General features: G+C 38.4%; 2 protein-coding genes across 3 annotated transcripts in view; one reads left to right on the plus strand and one right to left on the minus strand.

Annotated features, from left to right (window-relative positions):
- Positions 1–26,869, minus strand: part of LOC126251951 (TNF receptor-associated factor 6-B) — an 81,353-nt gene extending 54,484 nt beyond the window's left edge. Inside the window, exons 1-2 of one of the 2 annotated variants that reach the window (XM_049952715.1) lie at positions 26,761–26,869; positions 17,688–17,729 (exon numbers count right to left, since the gene is read on the minus strand). In XM_049952715.1, coding sequence (XP_049808672.1) covers positions 17,688–17,729; positions 26,761–26,763 — 45 coding nt within the window. In that variant the 5' untranslated portion in view covers positions 26,764–26,869. The remainder of the gene's footprint in view (positions 1–17,687; positions 17,730–26,760) is intronic. The other variant, XM_049952716.1, reaches the window with a different exon arrangement.
- A 45-nt stretch (positions 26,870–26,914) lies between these two features.
- The window catches only part of LOC126251952 (dolichyl-phosphate beta-glucosyltransferase), a 118,791-nt gene continuing 118,485 nt past the window's right edge, over positions 26,915–27,220 (plus strand). The window contains exon 1 of the mRNA XM_049952718.1: positions 26,915–27,139. Within this exon, the coding sequence (XP_049808675.1) occupies positions 27,068–27,139 (72 nt within the window). The 5' untranslated portion in view covers positions 26,915–27,067. The remainder of the gene's footprint in view (positions 27,140–27,220) is intronic.

Consider the following 27,220-nt stretch of genomic DNA (forward strand, 5'->3'; position numbering starts at 1 on the left):
GTTGCATCCCAGTCTTCAGTTGACCCATATAAGGAAGCTATGTCCGGAAATGTGCCATTTGGATATAAAAAAAAAGTTTGGCACAGATACTTTCAGTTTCTGTTATAATTATGACATCACATATCATTTTGATCCGATTACAACAATGGCTGTGAGAAACTGATATGTTAGCTACTATGAGAGCTGACAGTGGTTCTCCATGGGTGCCTGAAGCATTAGTGACCTGGATTTGATCTCAGAAGTCGCGTAGCTTTTCTTTGTTTACGCCTTCCTCAGATCATTGACTTGGTGACTACTCATTAAACAACAAACACAACATTGTAGAAATTAATTCGTGATCTCATATCTATTGACAAGTAATACTGCCATGACCAGTTTGTATTCACGAATTTAGACATTTAATTTATCACAAGTCAGTACTTCTACTAAACTAAGATTGTTCTGAAAGAGTGGCAATATAATTACTGTACACTTTAATTATCAAGTTCTGAATGACAAACAACATAATGTTTTCTTGGTAGTCATGGCACACTTTCACTTTTTAATATGGACATTGATTGGCATAGTAACCTAAATGAGTCACATCGACAATTACATTCTGATAGCTTCACGCAGACTGACTAATAGCGATGAAAAGATGCTGGTAATTTGATTTCTCAGCAGAGACTAACTGACACAAATGGCTACATGATATGTAAGTTGTTTCCCAGGGCAATAACTCACTTATACATAGTACCTGTGCAATTTGGATTCTCACTACAGACTCTTTCAAACTGAATACATGTTGACTTCTTGATATCTAACCACTGACTGACTGGATCTTTGTACAACAGGTCTACTTTAGAAGCATATAACATTAAAAATCAAAATTTGTTATTACATGTTGAACATCAACATAGATATCAGAAATATTAAAAGATACAATTGGCAAAGAAGCTTATCAGTTTAACTGTTGTTGCTCTGGTCTTCAGCCTAGAGACCGATTTCAGGCAGCTCTCCATGCTGCTCTATCCTGTGCAAGTCTCTTTACCTCCAAATAATTACTGCAACATACATCCTTTTGAACCTGCATATCATACTCGTCTCTTGGTCTCACTCCACAATTTTACTTCCCACACTTCCCTTCAATACTAAATTGCTGATCCTTTGAGGTCTCAGAAGCTGTCCCATCAACAGATCTCTTCTCTAAGTCAAGCACAAATTTCTTTTCTCCTCAGTTCTATTCAGTACCTTCTCATTGAAATTAATGAAAAATAGTCTACATTGTGAGGGTTATTTTATTTAAAATGACTGGTTTCAGCCTAGTCTTAGGATATGTTCAGAATAGCACCATTAGCTGAAGTAGATGATGTCCAGATCAATCAGTAGACCTCAGTCGCTGAAACTTCAGCTGACGGTGCTATTCTGAAAAGGGCCTAAGACTATGCCAAAACCAGTGATTTTAAATAAAATAACCCTTGCGATCTACAATGTTTTTTCACTAATTTTATACAGCTTAAAAGATGGCTGTTTCCCACAAATGTTACCAAAAAATTTCACCTTCTCACTGGTTACGTGATCTACCCATCTAACCTTCAGCATTCTTCTGTGGCACCACAGTTTAAAAGTTTATATTCTCTTCTTTTCTGAACTGCTTATCATCTGCATTTCACTTCTGTACAAGACTACACTACAGACAAATACTTTCAGAAAAGATTTCCTAACACATAAATCTAAATTCGATGTTAACAAATTCCTCTTCTTCAAAAACACTTTTATTGCCATTGACAGTCTACATTTTATATTCTCTCTACTTTGGAAATTATCAGTAATTTTACTGCACTTATAACAATACTCACCTACTACTTTTAGTGTCTTGTATCTTAAGCTAACTCTCTCTACATTGGCTGATTTAATTTGACTACACTCCATTAGCTTTATTTTGCTTTTGTTATGTTCATCTTATACTGTCCTTTCAAGACAGTGTCCATTCTGTTCAACTATTCTTCCAAGACTTATGACCTTTCCTGTCTTTGACGGCAAACTTCAAAGTTTTTATTTCTTTTTCCTGAGCATTCCTTCTCCACATTTTTCTTTGGTATCTTTTAATGTATAACATGAAAAACATTGGGTATAGGCTACAATCCTGCCAACTCCATTCCCAAATCCTGCTTCCCTTTCATACCCCTTGACTCTTATAATTGCCTTCTGATTTCTGTATAAGTTGTACATAACATTTTTATTCTTGTATTTTATCCCAGCTTTTTTTTGGAATTTTAAGGAGTATATTCCACTTCACACTGTCAAAAGCCTTCTCCAAATCTACAAAAGCTATAAATGTGGGTTTGCCTTTCCGTATCCAGCTTTCTCAGATAACTTGTAGGGTCAGTACTGCCTCATGTGTTCCTACATTTCTCCAGAATCAAAACTGATCTTCCCTGAGGTTGGTTTTTCCATTCTTATGTAAATAATATATGTTTGCATTTTGCAACCACGACTTATTAAACTGATAATTTAGTTTAAATATGAGCTGGTTAACTAGACAATGACAAAGTTAGAAATACTATTTTATGAAGATGATTTCTAAGTAAAAGGAAATTTCCAAAGAATGCTAAAAAGTTTGGAGAAGCTGAAATTTTTCAAACTGAATAATTAACAAATTAGTAAGATCTTTTTTTATGAAAGCAAATTTTTTTGGGTTCAGAAAAATCAGGGCTACAGAACTATGGTACTGGGAAATAATCACAAGCTAAGATTGGAATGTTCTGGCATACAAACATACTGAATATGAAAAACTTTTGAAATGTGATGTTTTTGGAAAAAGTAAGATGTTCATTGAGAAGAGGAGAATAAGGTCTATCAAATTGACTACCTCAATTCAGAAACAAACAACAATTTGCTCACTGAAAATTTCACCTCCACATGGTTTGCATATGTTGATGATCACTAATAATTCTTTAAAGATGAATTAATTATATTATTTTTATCAGTAATTAAGAAAGTACACAGAGAATAATAAAGTTTTGATAATCTCTCATTAAATAAGAAATCATATATTTTGCACTGCACATAAAATGTAAAAAATGGAGAAAAAAGGTTTTTTAAGGAGTAGAATTGTAACAACTAGCTCTATGTCTCAATGTACCATACTCTCAACTTTGAAGAGGATGTCTTTCATCATCCACAAGACAACATGACAGTGGGTATCTGAAACACTGTCCATGCAGCTTTGAAAGTGATCTGATCTTCAAACTTACTGTACATTCGCAGACTTGGCACCCTTACCAAAACTTTATCTAATAAGTTCTCTCTGCAACATCTTTTTTTTCTTCTTCTTCTTTTTCTTCTTGCTCTTGAGGTGCCATGTCTCTCTGGTGAGATTTGTTATCATGAGGGCTAATATTTTTCTTGACTTTCCTGATCCAAACAGTTGTGGGGAAGTGCATCTGAACCACTCTCTCAGATTCTCTACCCACAATGTTGTCTCCATCCAACAGATCTTTTTCCTACGACTTTTCCATCCATTACAAGTTTCAGGACACTGTACCCTTCTCCTCTAATCATAGAGCCAAATTATTCTAGTTTTTTGGTTTTTATTATGTACTCAATTCCTTATTCTTCTTGATTCACATCAGAACTTCTTCACTGATAATACTTTGTGTCCAGGATATTTTTAATTAACACTTGTCCATATAGCTACATTTCGAATGCCTTAATTTTCCTCACTGTTGTCTTATAAGTGTCCATGTCTCCATTGCACACAAGAGTACTGAGATTACATTACATTTAACCATTCGAAGTCTTAGTTGTAAGTTTAAATTACAGTTGATAAAATACGATCTTATCTTTCAAACAAATGCAGTGATAGCTGGTTCAAAAGCTTGTTATAAATACTGCAACACTCAACACATCTGTCACCAATGTATCATTTACTCTTCATGCTATTTGTCCCTCTTCGTTTCTAGTTTTACTGGTCTCCTCCTTCACTATATTCCATATTGTCTTTATTTTGTTATCTGATATGACTATCTTTTCCTTGTAATATATTTTCTTTGATGTCCGTATTACAGTCTTTAATATTTTGCAGTATTTCTTGTAATGTGCTATAGAATCAACATCAGAACTGTTTCGGATTGACAGATACAGTTTTCTTTTTGTTTCACAAGATACCTTTATTCCTTGAGTAATTTGTGACTTCTTTACAGAGGGAATTAAGTTGAATGATAGTGTTACTAACTCAAATAAGTTCTTATTGGGAGAATATTTAAGAAAATCTACACTGAAGTCACCAGCAACCACTATTTCTTTGTTTTTGGTTGTTAAATAGGCCAGTACAGCTTCAAAGTGGTTTATGAACAGATTAAAGTTACCTGTAGGTGCTCGATATACACTTAATATTATGAAAGAATTTTTTAATGAAATTTTACTTCTGTTGCACATGCTTTCATATACTGTTCTAGGCAAAATTATGAATGTCTATGTTCTTAAATTTATGACAGTTCCTGATGAATGAGGCAACTCCTCCTTTCTCCATTTCTGCTCTACAATAGTGAAATGCTAATCCAAGTCTTGTAATACTTAAAAGTTCTATGCCAGTGGTGACATGATATTCAGAGAGACAGATTATATGTCAGCTGGGTTTGAGGACTCTAATTCGTCTATGCAGATAATTAATTCATTAATTTTATTTCTCAGTCCTCGAATATTTTGATGCAATAAAGACAGCTGACGTTTCATACTGACTGAGTTAAAATTGGTTAGAGTTGTCAGGTTCTCTAGATGCCACCATGGGATACCTCAGCAACTTCCATAATATGAATTTGACCTTCACTACCCCAGCAGAAGTAATGTTCATCATAAAATCTTTAAAATCAAAAACATCTAGTGGGTATGATGAAATACCAACAAAGTTAATTAAAGAATGTGATTCTGAATTAAGTAACATATTAAGCTGTCTGTGTTACCAGTTGTTTATCAGTGGAGTATTTCCTCAATCATTAAAATATGCTGTGTAAAGTCACTGTTTAAGAAGGGAGATAAAGAAATAGCATCAAATTTCTGTCCAGTTTCACTTTCGCCAGCATTCTCAAAATTTTTAGAAAAGATAATGTACAATCAGCTTTATAACCATCTTATCACAAATAACATACTGTCAAAGTTTCAATTCGGATTTCTAAAGGGTTCTGATAATGAGAAGGCTATCTACACTTACAGTGACAATGTACTTAATTCATTAGACAAAAAATTGCAGCAACTGGTATATTTTGTGATCTGTCAAAGGCATTTGAGTGTGTAAATCACAATATTCTTTTAAGTAAATTAGAATATCATGTTGTAACAGAAAATGCTGCAAAATGGTTCAATCATATACCTCTGGCAGGAAACAAATGGTGTTATTAGGAAAGAGACATGTATTAAGCTATCAGGCATCATCCAACTGGGAACTAATTACATGTGGGGTCCCACAAGGTTCCATCTTAGGCCCCTTACCTTTTCTTGTGTATATCAACGACCTTTCATCAGTAACATTACCAGATGCCAAGATTGTTTTGTTTGTCAATGATACAAACATTGCAATACATAGCAAATCAAGTATAGTCTAAGAAAGATCGGCTAATAAAATATTTGTGGACATTAATAACTGGTTCCTAGCCAATTCTTTGTCACTAAACTTTGAAAAACACACTACATGCAGTTCAGAACTTGTAAGGGGTGTTCCACGAGTATATGCCTAACATATGATGATAAGCAGATAGAAGGACAGCATTAAGTTCTTGGGATTACAGCTTGGTAATAAATTGAACTGGGAGGAACACACCACAGAACTTCTGAAGCATCTATACAAATCTCTATTTGCAATGTGAATTGTGTCAAACATAGGGGATACAAAAGTGAAAAACCTGGCATACTATGTTTACTTTCACTCTGTAATGTCATATGGGATTATTTTTTGGGCACAAAAACGTGCAATAAAAGTTATATGTGGTGTGAACTCAATAACATCCTTCAGTGGCCTGTTCAGGGAACTACGGATACTAACAACTGCTTCCGAATATATTTATTCCTTAATGAAATTTGTCATTAAAAATATATCACTTTTTCAAACCAACAGCTCGGCTCATGGAATCAGTGTTAGAAATAGGAATAATCTCCACAAGGCTTGAAAGTCACTTACTCTTATACAAAAAGGTGTGCGTTATTCAGGAACACACATTTTCCATAACTTACAAGCAACCATAGAAAGCTTAACAACCAATGAAATTCAGTTTAAGAGAAGCCTAAAGGATTTATTGGTGGCCAACTCCTTCTACTCCATTGATGAATTTCTCAGTAGAAGCAACTGATTTGTGTGTGTGTGTGTGTGTGTGTGTGTGTGTGTGAAGTACAATCTAACTTCTGTACCATTTCAGTGCAGTAATGTGTTCATTGTAAATAAGTATTGTAGCAGTTCTATTATATGTTTATTACCTTATAAATACGAAAACAATTTTTTTATTTTAATTTCAGTGCATTAATGTGATCTTAGTACATGAGTGTTGTAAAATAATCCTTTCATATAGTGTTAATATAAAAAAATGACTATCATTCCACTTGGGACCTGTGGAAGGTACATTAGCTAGTTTGTTTTAGTTGTAAATATTTGTCATGTATTATTGTTTTCTGACACGTTCTACATCCTGGAGGACCTCCTCACTACGGATCAATTGGAATGAAAGTAAATCTAATCCAATCCAATCAATTCTGCTACTGATTTCCTAGGTATGATTGAATTTACCCTTGATCCAAGTACTGAGATATTTATAGTTTGCTACTCTTCTAATATGTACACTATTAATAGTAATACCTGATGAGATCTTTGGGGTTTTGGTAACAATCATGTATCTGGTTCTACTAAAATTCATTCTTAAGCCAAAATCATTGCTGAATATTAATTTCTTCAAATAGTGTCTGTAGCAGTGTTACATTTTCTTTCAGAACTAGTCTGTCATCAGCATAGCGAGCTGTAACAGTAAATGGATGTTTCACATTTATACAGCTTGCACCGAAGCCATGATTTTACATATAATATTCATTTACTGCTCAAAATATAATCACATTATGTTTAAGGTAAATTCAGCAACTAAATCAGCTTTATTACAATGTTTTCCATTCAGATGGTTCCAAACACAACAAATAAATGAATTATTTAAATGGACACTTATAACAAAAATACCTACTTAGTGAAGGAAGAAAGATTAGGTTTATTATCCAGTCGATATCGAAGTCTCTAGAGCTGGAGCACAAGCTTGGAATGTTTTAATGATTGGGAAGGAAGTTGGACATGCTCTTTCCAAGGAACCATATTGGCATTTGCCTGGAGTGATTGAGGGAAATAGCAATAAACCTGTATTACTGGAAAAAAATTAAGAAGACGGTAACATCAAAAACGAACTGCACCCAAATGAAGATCAGTTTGATGACTACAATTTTTATGACAAGATAAGACTTCAGTTAAGAAGTGTAAGACACATAATGAAGATAATAACAGACAACAGATGTTAATGCTGGTGTTCTTTACTCCACAGTAAAAATGATATTTTTCTAGCATGGAGTTAAAATAAAGAAATAGCTTGCATTTGGGCAACTGGTGGAAGGCAAGGAATAGAAGAAGCATGTATCAATTGTATCAAGGGAAAATTTAACCAAGAAAACTAATACATTATAATATGGAATTTCTGGCCAGTACTTATCCTCAACAGGCAAAATGCGCAGTAATATCAATAGATAAGTATGAACTTAAAAGTAACACACTACCTAGCTTTTGGAACTAACAGTTCTTACATTGAGGAGGAGAAATGGGCAGGTGGGGTTAGGGGGAAAAGGAGGGCAGGTTACTTAACCACAGGATGAGAAAGACCTATCTTACCACAGATGGGTCCCCTGATGAAAGAACTGTTAGTTCTCACCATATAGCGGAGATGCTGAGTCACGATAGGCACAACAAAAAGATTCACACAATTAAAGCTTTTGACCATTAAGGCCTTTGTCAGCAGTAAAAACACACACACACACACACACACACACACACACACACACACACACACACACACACACGCAAACGCAACTTGCACACACGTCTGCAGTCTCAGAGAGCTGAAACCACACTGCGAGCAGCAGCACCAGTGCATGATGGGAGTGGCCACTGGGTGGGGGTAAGGAGGAGGCTGGGGCGGGCAGGGGGAGGGATAGTATGGTGGGACCAGCACACAGTGAAGTGTTGCAGTTTAACGGAGGGCAGGAGAGAAGGTGCGGAGAGAGTAAGTAGCGGAAAGGAGAGAAATAAAAAGAAGAAACAAAAAAAAAAATTTAAAGACTTGGTGTGGTAGTCAAATCATGGCTGTGTAGTGTTGGAACGGGAACAAGGAGGGGGCTGGAAGGGTGAGGACAGTGACTAATGAAGGTTGAGGCCAGGAGGATTACGGGAACGTAGGATGTATTGCAGGGAAAGTTCCCAACTGCACAATTCAGAAAAGATGGTGTTGCTGGGAAGGATCCAAATGGCACACATTGTGAAGCAGTCATTGAGATGAGGGGTATCATGTCTGGCAGCGTGTTCAGCAACAGGGTGGTCCACTTGTTTTTTGGCCACAGTTTGTCGTGTTCATGCGGACTGACAGCTTGTTGGTTGTCATGCCTACATAGAATGCAGCACTGTGGTTGCAACTTAGCTTGTAAACCACATGACTGGTTTCACAGGCAGCCCTGCCTTTGATGGGGATAGGTGATGTTAGTGACTGGACTGGAGTAGGTGGTGGTAGGAGGATTTATGGGACAGGTCTTGCATTTAGGTCTATTACAGGGGTATGAGCCATGAGGTAAGGGATTGGGAGCAGGGGTTGTGTAAGAATGGAAGAGTATATTGTGTAGGTTTGGTGGACGGCAGAATACCATGGTAGGAGGGGAGGGAAGGATAGTGGGCAGGACATTTCTCATTTCAAGGTACGATGAGAGGTAATCGAGAGAGAGGCGGAGAATGTATTTCAGTTGCTCCAGTCCCGGATGGTACTGAGTTACGATGGGAATGCTCCTCTGTGGTCCTGTGGCCAGACTGTGGGACTCTGGGAGGTAGCGGGAGACTGGAATGATAAGGCACGGGAGATTTGTTTTTGTACAAGGTTGGGAGGGTAATTTTGGTCAATGAAGGCTTCAGTGAGACTCTCAGTATATTTTGAGAGGGACTACTCGTCACTGCAAATGTGAAGACCATGGGTGGTTTCAAAATATACCGAGGGTCTCACTGAAGCCTTCACTGACCATAATTATCCTCCCATCCTTGTACAAAAACAAATCTCCTGTGCCCTATGTTTCCAGTCTCCCACCACCTCCCAAAGTCCCACAGTCCGGCCGCAGAGGAGCATTCCCCTCGTAACTCAGTACCATCCGGGAGTGGAGCAACTGAATTACATTGTCCACCTCTCTCTCTCTCTCGATTACCTCTCATTGTGCCTTGAAATGAAAAATGTCCTGCCCACTATCCTTCCCACCCCTCCTACCGTGGTATTCCGCCATCCACCGAACCTAAACAATATACTCGTCCATCCTTACACTACCCATGCTCCCAATCCCTTACCTCATGGCTCATACCCCTGTAATAAACCTAGATGCAAGACCTGTCCCATACATCCTCCTACCACCACCTACTGCAGTCCGGTCACTAACATCACCTATCCTATCAAAGGCAGGGCTACCTGCGAAACCAGTCATGTGACTTACAAGCTAAGTTGTAACCACTGTGCTGCATTCTATGTAGGCATGACAACCAACAAGCTGTCTGTCCGCATGAATGGCCACACCGCCAAACATATCCCGCATGTCAATGACTGCTTCACAGCCTGTGCGATATGGATCCTTCCTGGCAACACCAACTTTTCTGAACTGTGCAGGTGGGAACTTTCCCTGCAGTACATCCTACATTCCCGCAACCCTCCTGGCCTCAACCTTTGTTAGTCACTGTCCTCACCCATCCAGCCCCCTCCCTGTTCCCATTCCAGCACTACACACCCGTCATTTCATCGCCACACCCAGTCTTTTAATTTCTTCGTTTTATTTCTCTCCTTTCCGCTACTTACACTCCCCCCCCCCCCCCCCCCCCCCCCCGCCCCCGGCCTCTGCGCACATTCTCTCCTGCCCTTCATCTAAACTGCAACACTTTACTGTCCGCCACTCCCACCATACCATCCCACCCCCTCCCTGCCCCAGCCTCCTCTTTACCCCCACCAAGTCACCACTCCAATCGTGAACTGGTGCCGCTGCTCGCAGTGAAGTTTCAGCTCTCTGAGACTGCAGATGTGTGTGCAAGTTGTGCACGTGTGTGTGTGTGTGTGTGTGTGTGTGTGTCTACTGCTGACAAAGGCCTTAATGGCAGAAAACTTTAATTGTGTGAATCTTTTTGTTGTGCCTATCGCGACTTAGCACCTCTGTTATATAGTGAGTAGCAACTTTCCTTCTCTGGTATTGTTACATTCCGTCCTGGATTTTCCATTGTTTGATTTAACCTTTCAGTTCTGAAAGTTAAGTAGATTGTAACTTTTACTTTTAAAAGCATATATCAATATATTTCATAGACTATTAAGGGGTAGTATGGATCAACTTTTCACTGTCACATTCTTAAAATGTCAAAAAATGTCAATATATTTTTTGGAATGTTGTTGTACAACATAGGGGACAAGGGAGAGGGGGAGGTAGGTGTGTGTGTGTGTGTGTGTGTGTGTGTGTGTGTGTGTGTGTGTGTGTGTGTGTGTGTGTGAGAGAGAGAGAGAGAGAGAGAGAGAGAGGGGGGGGGGGGGGAATACTGAATGGAATATTCACGCTGTGTTGTTTCAAAATGAGATCCTTTCATTCATTCGTTGAGTCATTCATTATGCACTGATCCCATACGAAAGAGAGCCTGTTGAGATGCGAAATGAGTCAAAGTACAGTACGAATGAACAAATTTTAACAGTTGTTAGAATGGCATTAATTACACTGCCCGACAAAAAAGTGAAGCACTCAAAAGACACGATCAGACGTCAATATAACTACGTACACATACACACCACAGACAGGCATGTAATGGCCACCAGAGTGAAGCAGTGTTGTTCACATCTAGTGTTTTCATCAGGCCTTCTAGATTATATAAAGGTCGTAAATAGTTTCAGATGCTGAGTGATCACTGAAGGATACAGAGATGTGCCACACTCATGAGAGGCAGAGTTTGAAGCTTCATTGCTGATCTCAATTTGGCCAGCTGGCTGAATTGTGCAATATCCAGGTTTGTGGGGCATTTGGATGTGATAGTGCCCTGATGTCGGACTGTAGGGAAACATGAGGGAAGACAAACTCACTGTCGAGGTTCTGGTCGAGTACATCTCAATGACCACTGTGAACTATGCACATCATAATCCCCTCGTGTCTGTGTCTGCTATCTGAGAGCTAGTAATGGACCCACTCCAACATTCTGTGTCATCTTGCACCACTCATCACAGAGTAGCAGCAGCTGAGCTATGGAATTACCACCCCACAAGCAGGCTGTTATTAACACCATTACACAAACAGCTGTGTCTGTAGTGGTGCCACGACCGAGAAGTGTGCATTGCTGATGAATGGCATAAAATTGTATTCCGTGATGAATCATGGTTCTGCACTACCCTGCATGACAATTACTGGCAAGTATGATGGTGACAGGTAACGTTCTTTCAATGTTTTAGAGAAGCACAGTGGTGTTACTCATGGCCCCATGATGCAGGGGGCAATCAGGTATGAATTCAGGTCATGGCGACTACGGGAACTCTGATGGCACAACAGTAAATCACGACATTCTGCATCCTCATGCATTACCTTTCATGCAAAAGAATCACTGTGCCCTTTTTTGAAAAGACAATGCTCGTCCACACATGGCACGTGTCTCTATGAACTGTCTGCATGGTGGTGAGGTATTCCCATGATTAGTAAGATCCACAGACCTGTTCTTGATAGAACACGTAAAGAACCAGCTCAGATGTCAACAGCAATTGTGGGCCAGCTGGCCTTGGGAGAGGATACAATGGCTTTCTGATTTACTTCTCAACCGAATCAGTGCATGCATCCAGGGTAGAGAGGGTGCACTATCATACTGACAACAGATCCTACACTGCCAAATTTGGCCTGTGAGCCTCTTAGTCTAATGCCACCTCCACTGACTGTTTGTCCTAGCAGCCCTAAGAGATATAAAGGATGTACATTAAGTCTGAGAACACTTTCAATTATTTATTGCACAAGGACCAAACATTGTACAGATATCATACATATATCATTTTGAAGAGAATCCCTGAAAGTGTGGGTTTCCCCCCCCCTCCCATGTATACCGCCATAGTGTAGTTTGATAATTTGCCGATAGTCAGCGCTAAAACAGAAACGTGGTGAGTTCAGGTGCGGAGCAATCTTTCTGCGTGTTGGAGTTCGACAAAAACAAGTGTGCTACAGCTGTTCAACGGATGCTTAAAACCAAGTACGGTAAGAAGCCGCCAACAAGGAAAGGTAAATGTTTGTTTTTTGTGCCTTGCCACATCGAAAACTGTACAGGCTATTCTTCTTCGCCGAGAGCACTGTCACTGGATATTCCTCCTTGGACATGTTTGCAGCAATGGCTGATGCCTCAAATGCGGACTCTCCATTCATTTTTCAGCAGGATGCGGCTCCACCTCATTTTCATCAAGAAGTTCGTGGGTACCTGAACATGGAGCTGCTGCATCGATGGATCGGCCGTGCTACAGAAGGGGACAGCTGTTTCATGAAATGGCCTCCCCAATCACTAGAACTCACTCCGTGTGACTTTTTTCTGTGGGGACACATCAAAGATCTGGTGTATGTACTGCCTCTACCACGTGATGTAGCAGAGCTCCGGGAGAGAATACGGGAAATGAGTTAACGATGCCATTCTGGGACGGGTATGGTGAGAATTTGATTACTGTATTGACGTCTGCCAGGTCACTCATGGTTCGCATACTGAATGTTTGTAAAAAACACTTTCAGTTTCTCTTCAAAATGCACTATGTATGATATCTGTACAATGTTTAGTTCTTGTGCAATAAATAATTGAAAGTGTTCCCTGACTTTATGTACACCCTGTATATGGGTGATATGCCATACAGCCATAATTTTAATGACAATTATTAGCTTTATTTCAATTCCAATGTCTGAAATTTTATATGGTTTAAATATTATCTACTTATGAAGTATTTTATATGATGAGAGGATTTTGCTCTTAAATCTGTTCATCTGTTACTACAATTAATTGTTTGGATTTTCTGATGAAGACACACTCAGTTGGTGTCGAAACCAAGTTAAATTAAAATCTTGTTGTAACTATATGGCTGACCTGATTTTATGATCACTGAAACATCACATACTCCCTCAACTTGTGAAGTTTCATTTTGTTTCCTGCTAACATTCAGTGCCTCACTTTTTTGTCAGGCTGTGCATAATCATTAAATAACTACAACAAATTGTGCTCCTCAAACTACTTTTAATGTAGTAAAAGTAACAGAAAAGCTAGTACTTTGTTAAAACATGTTGCTTGCCATACCTATTTTGGAAAAAGATGCAGCTGCTGTTTTTCTTCTATTGCTAACTTGACATCTATGCAAGTACACAAATCAAATGGCTCTGAGCACTATGGGACTTAACTTCTGAGGTCGTCAGTCCCCTAGAACTTAGAACTACTTGAACCTAACTAACCTAAGGACATCACACGCATCCATGCCCGAGGCAGGATTCGAACCTGTGACCGTAGCGGTCGCGTGGTTCCAGACTGTAGCGCCTAGAACCGCTCGGCCACTCCGGATGGCACTAGTACACAACTATTTATTGTAGAACAATAGTTAAATGTATGACATAAGAAAAGAGGTATGTTTACCATTTGTCAAACAGCTGACAGGTATCTTCAGTTCCTCAATTTCCACAATAGAATTTGTAGATGTGGCTACCAGAGCACGTTTTAAATTTCTACTGATATTACAGGAATTCACAATTTTGTGTTTTATCTCAGAGGAAACTTAGCTGAACTTAAACAGAGCCCCAAATTTGACAATGGACAAAGAGGCAACCTCAACAAGGAAATAATTTTTCTGTTATTACTGGAGTAATGGACCTTTGAAGAGCCAATGGCAAAGTTTTCGATTATCTCCTGCACACAGTATTCTTATTCGTTGCTTCTGTTTAATAAATCTTTTGATTACTTTAGCTCCAGTGTCCCAAAATATAATACAGCAAGAGAACAGGGAACAGAATTATAGATAAAAAGCCAGCTCCCTAGTTTTCAGGCAAACTTTTAAGTGCAAAGATACTGAACCATGTTTGAGTTCAGCCCATCTTTGGTGTGAGTGGCTTCATTGCGTCTGTCCTAGAGTATGCCCATCTCAGCAAGCCTCTTTATGTACTGTAGATCTCTCTGTATATTTCTGACCCATCTTTTACTTCTTCCTTTCTTCTCTTATAACATTGTGCCAAAGCACATTATTCTATATGTACTAGCTATGATTAGATTAGATTTACTTTCATTCCAATTGATCCGTCCAGGATGTAGAACATGTCAGATAAACAATAAAACATGACAAATATTTACAACTGAAACAAATAGGCTAATGTACCTTCTGCAGGTCCCACGTGGAATGATAGTCATTTTTTTTTTAAGGAACACTATATGAAAGAATCATTTTACAAACACTCATTTACTAAGATAACATTAATGCACTGAATTTAAAATTAAAAAAAAAGTGTTATTATTTGTAAGGTAGTAAAAATATAATAGAACTACTACAATACTTATTTACAATGAACACATTACTGCACTGAAATGGTGCAGAAGTTAGATTGTACTTCACACACACACACACACACACACACACACACACACACACACACACACACACACACACACGCGCGCAAATTGGTACAACTGAGAATTTCATTGGTTGTTAAGCTTTTTATGGTTGCAGGCAAGCTATTGAAACTGAGTGTCCCTGAATAGTTCACACCTTTTTGTACAAGAGAAAGTGACTTAAAAGCCTTGTGAAATGGTGCAAATTGCTCTGAGCACTATGGGACTCAATATCTGTGGTCATTTAAGTCCCCTAGAACTTAGAACTACTTAAACCTACCTAACCTAAGGACATCACACACATCCATGCCCGAGGCAGGATTCGAACCTGCGACCGTAGCAGTCGCGCGGTTCCTACTGAGCGCCTAGAACTGCTAGACCACCGCGGCCGGCTAAAGCCTTGTGAAGATAATTCTTATTTCTAGAACTGATTCCATGAATTGAGCTATTGGTTTGAAAAATTGATACATTTTAATGACAAATTTCATTAAGGAATAAATATATTGGGAAGCAGTGGTTAGTATCCCTAGTTCCCCAAACAGGCTTCTGCAGGATGTTCTTGAGTTCACACCACATATAACTTTTATTGCACGTTTTTGTGCCCAAAAAACTTTAGCTTGGCTTGATGAATTACCCCAAAAAATAATCCCATATGACATTACAGAGTGAAAGTAAACATAGTATGCCAGGTTTTTCACTTTTGTATCCCCTATGTCTGACACAATTCACATTGCAAATAGAGATTTGTATAGATGCTTCAGAAGTTCTGTGGTGTGTTCCTCCCAGTTGAATTTATTACCAAGCTGTAATCCCACGAATCTATCTGCTTGTCATCATATCTTAGGCATATACTCGTGGAACACCCCTCACAAGTTATGAACTGCATGTAGTGTGTTTTTCAAAGTTCAGTGACAAAGAATTGGCTAGGAACCAGTTATTAATGTCCACAAATATTTTATTAGCCGATCTTTCTAAGACTACACTTGATTTGCTATGTATTGCAATGTTTGTATCATTGACAAACAAAACAATCTTGGCATCTGGTAATGTTACTGATGAAAGGTCGTTGATATACACAAGAAAAGGTAAGGGGCCTAAGATGGAACCTTGTGGGACCCCACATGTAATTAGTTCCCAGTTGGATGATGCCTGATAGCTTAATACATGTCTCTTTCCTAATAACACCATTTGTTTCCTGCCAGAGGTATATGATTGAACCATTTTGCAGCATTTTCTGTTACAACATGATATTCTAATTTACTTAAAAGAATATTGTGATTTACACACTCAAATGCCTTTGACAGATCACAAAATATACCAGTTGCTGCAATTTTTTGTCTAATGAATTAAGTACATTGTCACTGTAAGTGCAGATAGCCTTCTCATTATCAGAACCCTTTAGAAATCCGAATTGAAACTTTGACAGTATGTTATTTGTGATAAGATGGTTATAACGCTGATTGTACATTATCTTTTCTAAAAATTTTGAGAATGCTGGCGAAAGTGAAACTGGACAGAAATTTGATGCTATTTCTTTATCTCCCTTCTTAAACAGTGGCTTTACACAGCATATTTTAATGATTGAGGAAATACTCCACTGATAAACAACTGGTTACACAGATAGCTTAATATGTTACTTAACTCAGAATCACATTCTTTAATTAACTTTGTTGATATTTCATCATACCCACTAGATGTTTTTGATTTTAAAGATTTTATGATGGACATTGCTTCTGCTGGGGTAGTGAGGGTTACTTGAAATGTCTGGCCTGAGGTATTCCATAGCAGCATCTACAGAACCTGACAACCCCATCTTTTCTGTAGCAGTTATAAAATGTCTGTTAAAAAGTTCTGCAACACTATACACATCTGTCACCAATGTATCATATACTCTTAATGCTATTTGTCCCTCTTCATGTCTGGTTCTACGGGTCTCCTCCTTCACTATATCCCATATTGTCTTTATTTTGTTATCCGATATGACTATCTTTTCCTTGTAATAATTTTGCTTTGATGTCCGTATTACAGTCTTTAATATTTTGGAGTTTTTCTTGTAACGTGCTATAGCATCAACATCAGAACTGTTTCGGATTGACAGATACAGTTTCTTTTTGTTTTACAAGATACCTCTATTCCTTGAGTAATCCATGGCTTCTTTGTAGACTTTGTTCTAACCTTGGTTAGTTTTTTGGGGAAAACAGTGTTCAAATAAGGTAAGCACTTTATCAGCAAAAGTGTTATATTTTTCATTCATGCCATGAGCACTGTAAACATCACTCCAGTGAATGTATCTGAGGAGTGTCCTAAAATAATCAATTTTTGGCTTATTGATTATCCTCTTGAGCTCAGATTTAACAGATATAGCACTGAAGGAATACCATAAATCAGCATAGTTGATAGTGTAATACATAAAAATATGTTTACAAAAGAATGAATGCTATTATTCAAGACTAACTGAATGATGAGATAAGATTATATGGGTGAGAGTTCCACTGCTTTAGGAGTATGATGGTTTGAACATGCATTTTGAATCTCAGGCCTCTTGATGTACAGTATGCACTTCAACATACTTCTAATTATCTGTATGACTTCCTTTCTTATCTTTGGTCTATGATCTAAAAGCTAACCAGACTGAGTGTATTGTTCAAACTTACAGTTACAATTTTTTAATATACCATGAGCCTACAACAATACTTGTTTTTTCTTGTGGAACACATGACCTTTGCATCTGGTTTTTTCCTTGTGTGTGAATTATTTATTCACTGTGATAATTCTACACTATAAAATGTTGCATAAAAGATTATACACACTTTCATAGCTGGGATATACTCACAATTTCACTTTCTTGAGCACAACTTCCTCTGTTGTGAGTCATCTGTAAAATTACAAATAATTTGGTTAGATACTGGCATGTGTGTATTGTGCACACTACATCAAATAGCTCTCAATTGGGGGGGGGGGGGGGGGACATACAAGCAGCAAATGGAAGTCAGGAACATAATCGCAGAGAATATTATACACAGGTGACAATGGTAGCTGTGATGACAGCTATGCATTTGATGACAGCTATGTATTTGCTAATATGATAGATAACTATGATAGATAACTTTTCCAAATCTAAGTACTGAGTAATACACTGGGCATCTGAGGGTGAAAACAGGCATTTAGGATGTGGCATGAAAGAATGTTCACAGAAAATGAAAAAGTAGTGAGCAGGTACGGACAGGTACTTTATGACTGTAAGGCTAACAAAAAGAATAATTCAGAACAAAAATTAAATACATAACTGAATGAACAAGAAACTAGATTCTTTACAAGTAAACAGAGTAGTACTGGTGATATACCAATCAACAATCAAGAATGTAAGGGTGAGAGGCACTTTGCCTTGTGTTTTATTGCCTTCACTACATTTGTCATTCACATGTTCAGTATCTCAGTTTCCTTAATAACATCTTATTTCCTCCAAATCATCTTCCACATCATTCCATGTTACAAAATTATGTCCTGTTATTGTTCTTTTTACTCCTTGTTATAACAACAGCTCATAACAGCATTGTCACTGGTATATCAAAATGCTAACAGTTAAACTTTCACAAAAATGAATTACATAAAAAATCAGCTCATCAAAATAACACAGTAGTAATAAAAATGTAAAATAATTGCACAAAAAGTGTTCACAAATATAGAGCCAGAAAAAATTTAACACTTGTGTGTTACAGCAACCTTGAGTATATATTAGATGTTCCTTACCAAAATATTTGGTAAATGCAAGAAGAGAGACACATTTGCAATCTAATCACTCAAAATACAGAGCATCAGCAAAATGGAAGCATCTTTCAACAAGTGGTATACTGATTTCATATCATAGGCATCACTGGTGGATTCTCTTGGCAAAAGGGAACCGCACTTCAATGGGCAGTGCCAAACGATCAATTACGAAGGACTACATTAAACTGTAGTTGCTACATGGAGCTTCACCATGGCCAGGCAGCTGACTTTACTGCCTCCAACTTCTTTTCTCACATTTCCAGCCACCTCTCCTTCCAATAGTGCATGGTCCTATGCCTCAACAGTGAGGCAACTACATAAAGACGTACTTCACAACTCATCCCTGTAGGTACTGTAGAAGCCGTCTTGGCTACTGCACCTGCCAGTTAGTTGCTCTCATTGTAACACACAGTGGTACCTAGCACATTATCACCTACTTCTATAAATACTGCAGATGAAGGAGGATTTCCTGGATGGACTGGACTGATTAATCTGTTAGATCTGAATGGTTTAAAGTGCTCTCAGGGTATTGGAACAAAGAGGAATTTCATAACTCGAATAAAGTTAATCTGCTTCTATGTTCACTAGACTGCATGCATCTCAGTGTCACAGACAATAATATCCTGTGAAATGCAGTGTACAGCAGATCATAGTACCAAGGGAATGTAAAATAACCTTTGACCTCTTAAGAATCCAGAGTGATATCTACCTCCATTCCTGAGCAATAACTGGAATCTGAACCATACTGAACACCATTAATTCAGCTTTCATGCAAATGTAAAAAAGCCTTTTTCATTATATGTGACTTACGTATATCAATTTCCATAGTTCATACAGGTGGAATATTGGTGACTGTGGATCAGACAAGAACTTACATGTCTGTAACAGTGCGAGAAGTTGTTGCAATATGGATTGTGGTGGCTTGCTGTCAGCAAAATATAACAGTAATGCTTACCAGAAATAAAACTGATTCAAGCATCTTACCTTGCCATGTGGAAAGCAATATAAATGAGACATTCAGAACACTAACAAAAAAGTTGAAGCAAGTTCGGGAGATGTATCTCAAAAGTGGAATAGTGTATAGGATGTAGGCAGAGCACTAATTATGCATTAAACAATGATCTAATAAATAACTCTCTTCAAAACCATGAATGGGAAAATAAGGAAGACGCTGGGTATGAGCATAATGCTCTAGGTACTCCTGAGCTGTATCAGCCAATCATGGTGGATCATAAACATCAGCCATTTGATATCCACATCTGGATAAAATGTCTCACCAAACTATCTCATAAACTACAATCTTCAATTATCCATGTACTTCTACACCCAGTTTGTTTCTTTGCCTGCATAATACACAAGTATATTTTCTTTCTTTAATAAATGATGATAGCTTTAGTGGAATTTTAGGGGAATTGTCTTCCTTTACAAACAGTCAGTTTTTGTGGTGCACTAATTGAAATCAAGACTAACTCAGTAACAAGTGAAGTAATGTGACTACTGCCACTAGCCATTACATAACATCCACACTTATAAAATCTTTCTATGTATTGTATTGTGTAATTTTTTCTTCAACTTTAGCCATTACTTCTGAATCACTGTCATCTCCATCCCCCCCCCCCCTACCCTTCATATTTTATTTATTTTTATGAAATTTTCAAAATAGTTTTATTTGAATATTCTACCATGTTCCTGTTATAATTTGCTGAAATGTTCATCTTCTCTTCAGTATCTGGCTCATTGACTGAAATATTTTCTGTTCATTTGCTTCTATGTATCTGCAACAAATTTAAACATTTTCCTAAGTAGCTTTATTAAATAACTGTCCCTATCATGAAAGACACACGATCCTGGGGCTGCAGTGAAGGTGGATAAGTTGCAAGGACAGCTTCAATTCACATAAGGTATTGTTGGGGGGGGGGGGGGGGGGAGAGAGAGATCCAGATCATAATTTTCACTAAATTTGAATAGTTAACTTTTGTATATTTCTCGTCAAATGTGGTACACTAATTGACTTCAAGGCTAACTCCATATAAACTGGTGTAACATGGCTGGTCCTTACATAACATTCAACAATCACAAAATCTTTCTATGTATTGTTTATAAACCCAATACAATTGAAATAAACACTCTTATAAAACTGGTTACAGAATTTAGCTTGACAAAGGGTGGCAGTTAGCCTGATAAAATTAGCATGTTTAAACAACTTGATTTTTACATTACAAATTCACAAACGATTCGCTGATAACAATATGCTGATAACTTTCTTTAATTACTTCATAATCACACCATGACTTTTGATGCTAAAATGATACCAGTGTCTGTACATTGAGTTCTATTGTTATTACAACTGCTGTTTTGTGTACTATTCTTTCAAAGAATGATCTCAGGGTGTGTTTACATTTGGCTAAACATATTTTGTGTTTGCAGTACAATCCTCCTACAATTTTTTAGGGATTGTGTATTATACACTTAATTTCACTAGAAACTTATTAGCTTTCATAGGTATAGTAAGTGTATAGCAATACAACTAAAGCTTCTGCATGTACTGGGTTGTTAAAATGAAACTGACTATGTTTCAAGTGCCGCAGTCTAGTAAGAATGTGGTGTGGGTGCAGGAAAAGGGGAGAAATTGTCAAACACACGACAAGGGTGGTTCTAGTACATTTACTAGGATATAGTCACAAGTTATAACATATGTTCAATATGGTTTCCGGACTCGACAACATGCTCCATCCGTAACACGGCATGATCGACAGCTTGTTGCAGCATATCCGGTGTAATCAGAGTGATACATTGTTGTATGCTATCCTTCAGATCAAGGACTCCAGATACATCCTGACAGGCACAATCTTTCATATATCCCCACAACCAGAAGTCACATGAATTCCGGTCAGAGGATCTGGAAGGCCACACATGCACCTTTATAATGTGCAGATCTCACAGTAAACCTAATAGGCCCTTGACGTGTCATCTCTTCGAAGAAGCAAGGAAAGAAGATTGGATTTAACATCCTGTCGACATCGAGGTCATTACAGACTGAGCACAAGTGCAGACTGTGTCAAGGATAGGGAAGGAAATCGGCCATGCCCTTTCAACGGAACCACTCCAGCATTTGCCTGGAGCAATTTAGACAAATCACGAAAAACCTAAATCTGGATGGCCAGATGCAGGTTTGAACCATCATCCTCCCAAATGCAAGCCCAGTATTTGAAGAAAAATGGACAGACAATGGAGGAGCTCGTGAAACCACACCACACAGTCACACAAGCTGAGTGCAGTGGTCATTCCTGCACAACATGTGGAGGAGTAGAACACCCCCACCCCCTCCCATGCAACAGTTCTGTGCACTTGCTGCACCGATCATAGAAAAATATGCCTTGTCTGTCCAAAGCACATTCCAGGGCTCTATTTCCATGCGTGCCAAAAATGTAGGGCAAAGTCATGCCATTGTAGCCTATCTTGGGGCTTCATTTGGTGCACATTCTGAATCTTGCATGGATACCAGTGTCAAAAGCACTGCAAAAGTTTTCAAATTGTTCTCCAATGGAGAGGCAATTCCCATGACACAGCTCGAGCACTGGCTGCAACATTTGAGCCATGCACAGCATGGTTGGCTATAGCTACAGCAACTTCATCAACAACTGCCATTGGAATGAGCAGCTTCCCTGTCCCTGCTGCGCCAGCTGATTCACCTGTTTCTTCAAATTTCTTGATCGTACTCTTTAGCCAATTTATTGACACATGAGTGCTTTGCAACTATTTCTGTTGGTGATATTCCTGCTGTGCAGCACTGCTATTGCTGCCAATCTGATAAAACAATCTTACCAGCAGTTCACAGTCTTCCTTCTCAATAACTGTGTTTCGTATGAAAAATTTCAACATTCTTCACACTATACTATTGACAGTCACTTCTCAAAAAAGAAATCAGCATGCATTGGCATATGAAAGACAGCATACTAACACTGAAGTAGGAAACATTACACATTCTGACAAATTACTGTGCCATATTTTCACCAAGTGACAGTAAGTGGAACTATTATTTTTTCAGCATACTCTGTGAGCACACCAATTAATAAACATACCTACGATGTTTCATTGTCCTGCAACATATACAGACCACACTGCAGCACTCCAAAAATTGGCAGTTTAATTATACCCACCCATTATATGACTCCACCTGAAGAATGTGTGATAATATCACAGTCTTGTTAACACATGACATTCTTCTCTTTGTTTTATACTGTCCCATTCTGCTACATTACGAGGTGCCATGAGCTGTGCAGCAGCCACTGGGTGATCAGCGGTGCTCTAGGCCATAGTCTAGTAAGTAGACAGTTGGCTGGTGGTCATGCTCACATAAAATGCTGTTCAAAAATTGCAGCATTGCTGGTCTAGGTCATGAATGCTTACACAGCATACACAGCTTATTCCATACTCTGACAGTATGGAATAAGCATATGATGGGATTGGACTCAGTTGCTTTGAGTGGGTGTGTTGGACTGTTCTTACACATGGATCTTCTACAGTACAGGATGTTCGAAGTGTTTGTGGTGTGTGGATGGTGATATAAGATATTATGAAGATTGGGTGGGTGGCGGAATACCAATTTTAGAAGAGTGGGAAGAATTGTGGGAAGGATGTTTATTTCCTATACCCAGTGAACCACTTCATCATCCCTCACAGCATCCAGGTCCTGTCTTTTCTGGCATTTTCCATCTAACACATGCCCTAGAATAGATTACCAACATCCCGGAAAATCTAAAACCTAAACAAATCCAAAACACTGTTGTCATGTGGAAGTTCCAGTCCTATCCAAAGGCCTCATGCTCAGCCCCACACCCAGGGTAAACCATGGGGGACGCTCTACAGGGGAAACACTTTATTTTCCGCCAATCACTCCGACCAAATCATAACACTGAATCTTTCCTGTACCAATTAAAGCTGTCATCCAACCGTGTATCTTCCCACTCCACAAAACCAGCTTTAGTTACCTTCCGGGAAGTCGTTATTTTCAACTTTGAGATATATAGTGCACCAAATATCACCAACAAATTGTTTTTTTCCCACACCTTTGGAAGTTGTAGGAGACAGCATTTAACAATTATTATGAAATTTCTTATGCAAAATATCAAACCATAAAGCCTTATAATTGCTACACTATGCTCAAAAACTGTTATGGAGATATGGAGAAATACCATAAACCATGATCAGTAAGCAAAATCTTTTTATATACTATAGTTAAAAAATAAATAACGAAGACTAGTCTTTAGCAATCTTGACAATTAAAACTTAGATTCCGCTAGGGTACAAAACAAGCACCTACAAGTAAACATGTAGCAATGTTTCTCATGCAGTTCAGGTAGCCAGGTATTGTGTGATGCCCAATCCTTCACTGAATTGGGCAGTGTTGGCATCTTAGGTATATATTGCTGAATTAATTGCACACACCTGTTGGTACTTTTCACATGATGCAATAACTTGGAAAGTGATGACAGGTAACTGATTGTTATATTGTACAATGAATTACTGAGCTTATGAAGGCTGAAGGTTCAACCAACACAGCTAAATTTCCTAAGAGAACCCATGATCCAGTAAAATTGGTGGCTGGTAGCTTATCCATTTCTAAATTAAATTGTATCGCAATTGTATGAAAAAGCTTTTACCAATACCCATACAATATTAATTTTAATTATTTTCAGCTACATTGAGATTAGGTTGTTTTAGTATCATAAATTTTACGTTTGACAGATTTTTATGGGACAACTAATCCTCTGAAGTTGGTAGCATTTAATAAAAGCCGTTGTGGTAGGTGTAGAATTTTACTTAGCCTACTGAAATTTATGACTGCTACAGACAAATCACAAATGGATATGCTCATATTACCTGTAATTGCCACATCGCTTTTTCAGAGTTGGGGGAACAAACTCATCCAAGCATAATGGATGCCGTACTGACCTCTTAATAGCAGATGTAATACCATTTGTGACTACAGAAAAATAGCAACACTGAGTGCACTGCTTTAAAGGACATGATTATCCTGTTCAAACCCATCTGGCAAGACTTTTACAACATGATACCAGAAGAAATAATGTGAATAAGGACTGTATGAACATAGGTAGATATCTTACCCCGTTAACTAAGGTATTTGAGGATATTGTGCCTCCAAGTGGTATCATAAGCCTTCTCAGGATAGAAACAGAAACCAATATTGTGTTATCTGCTTTGGAAAGCCTGTTGGATAGTCACTTACAGTAGGGTAAGGTCATCATAAAATTATATCTTCTGAACCAAAATTGTATAGCAGTTCCTAAGTAGCTGGTGAGAACTATACTATGAAAGCCACAGGGGCATGTATGGTCCATCCCAAATGCCACTAGGGTTGTTAAAATTACATCCTCCCATTAGTCAGGAAAGCTTCATGTGTCCAAGACTGGACTGAGCACGGAAAGAATGATTTCTTCAGCTTCCCTCAAAGGATACCACAACATGGGAAACTGAATTTTGCCTTGACCAGGTGCTGTATATTATGATGGAAAATGCTAAGATGTTCAGCAATTTATACCATGATCTCTTCCTGTTCTCCTCAATAATTCAGCAGTATTTTGTCATTGCTGCCCAAATTGCTATGAGATTATTTGCAGTTGGTGGGCATTTGATCTGCTGCAGAGATTTACACCTGCCCTGATTGAAGAGCAGCACTCTTCATTCCAATGAGAGGTAGGTAGTCATTATAGGTGGCCTGGAGATTTTGGGTGGATGCATTATTGGCTTGGCAGATCCTGTTGGTAATGTGATCCCCCTACATCTAGTGTATGCTCAATGTTTAAATAGTTATTTGAGTGTGAAGTGTCAAATTGTCCTTCTTGAGATCTAGTTTGGCAACTTCCTCTCATGCTGCTAAATCTCAGTCAGGAAGTAGGTAGTCACTTGAGGGAAAATTGTTTAGCACTTCCAGTGAGCATTGTCTGCGGGTCAACAGGGCAGCATATCAAGATATCAGTGGCAGAATTCATTTCAGTGTTTCTAAAGACATGAAACTCACAACAGCGTAGCCCCAGAGTGTTGGGGATGGTAGAATCAACATTGCAAGTTAGTGTGTTGAAGTGCCCACAAAGGCTGAATGGATAGGAGAGCTCAGTAAATACATTAAAATGTAAATATGGCTACATGCTGTGAGTGTCTTCTGGTCAGAACCCTCATTAGGGGTCAGATACAGGAGCATGTAATTGTTCTTTGTGGCATGTAGACTACTGCAGCAACTGCTTGTAAAGGTGTATTAAGGGTGGGGGTTTAGGGGGGGGGGCGGGGAGATGCTAAGTTATTTGTGAATGATAAGTATGGACACAGTACCTTAAGCCCTACTCCAAGTGAGAAGATAGTCCTGTCTGCAAGGGCAACAAGTGTTTTACACACAGGTAACAGTGTATCTGAAATGTACCTTTTGGCTACATAAACACATTATCATCTGTGATAGGAATTCCAGTTTCTCCACATGAACACTAATCTCATAGCCATTACCTTGCCTAGAAGCCATCAAGTCATTCAAAATCTGGATCATGCTTTCGCCCCAGCTGTTTTTTTACAGCTCTAGAACTTTGGCAATGCACTCATTTCACAAATGCAAGGATGATTTCTCTCTGACGAGAATGCAACGGCTGACTTGAGAATTGCCTTAAACGAAGGGTAAGTTACGTTTCATTTTCTAAATTTCTCCAGTGAAATTTATGAAGTTAGGCGCTGATTATGTATTATTTCAATGATTATGCTACACAATATGCCTACATTCACCAATCTCATAAAATTATAGCAATACTAATAAACAGGAACGACATAGGTAAGCTGTTTGTTGAAGCAGTTCTGTTAGTGCGAACTTGCTTTTCAGTTGGCGTCACCTGTAACTCTACAATTCGTCCATTTATACAAAATATGCAAAAATAACAGATTATTCGCAACCAATAGCTCACACTTGCTAATCTGTCTTGCTTCAAAACCGCGAGGTGAATGCGGGAGAAAGCTCGCAATGAAAAAGGGAAAAAATACGGATATTCGTTGCCAGAAAATGAAACGGACGCAAATCTCAATACTAGGAATTCTTTGAATATTTACAAAGAAGTGGTATGATAAAAAATGTTCTTTACCATTACATACCGTCTGCACACTTTCTCCAATCCATACGCCCACTGTGTAGTTTACATGTCAACCTGTTACACACAAATAAATACAAAGATCTTTAAAGGAGAAGACGCTATGATTCGTTTTCACGCTCACGCTGTTGCCGACAGAGTTTGTTGCTTTCGGTGTTCATCATCGCGTCATATGTTTATCCACACTGTGCCAGCTGTGCAATGTCAACAACATGCTTTGAAAGAATAAGTTTTGACGTGGCATAGCGTATTTGAAAAATCAGTCCATAATGTGCAGAGAAGGACCATTATAACCTGGAACATGGAACTGCTGTCTCATTTATGGTGTGCACTTAGTGCTGCAGTTTTGGCCGGAATTATTTTAGTATTGTTGGTAAGTTGTTTTGCCGCTTTATTTTGAGTTTTAACTTCAGACTTAAATGTTATTAAATAAAACTATTAAGTGACGGGTCTT

Source organism: Schistocerca nitens, chromosome 4 (assembly GCF_023898315.1).
Source record: "Schistocerca nitens isolate TAMUIC-IGC-003100 chromosome 4, iqSchNite1.1, whole genome shotgun sequence".
NCBI classification, from domain to species: domain Eukaryota; kingdom Metazoa; phylum Arthropoda; class Insecta; order Orthoptera; family Acrididae; genus Schistocerca; species Schistocerca nitens.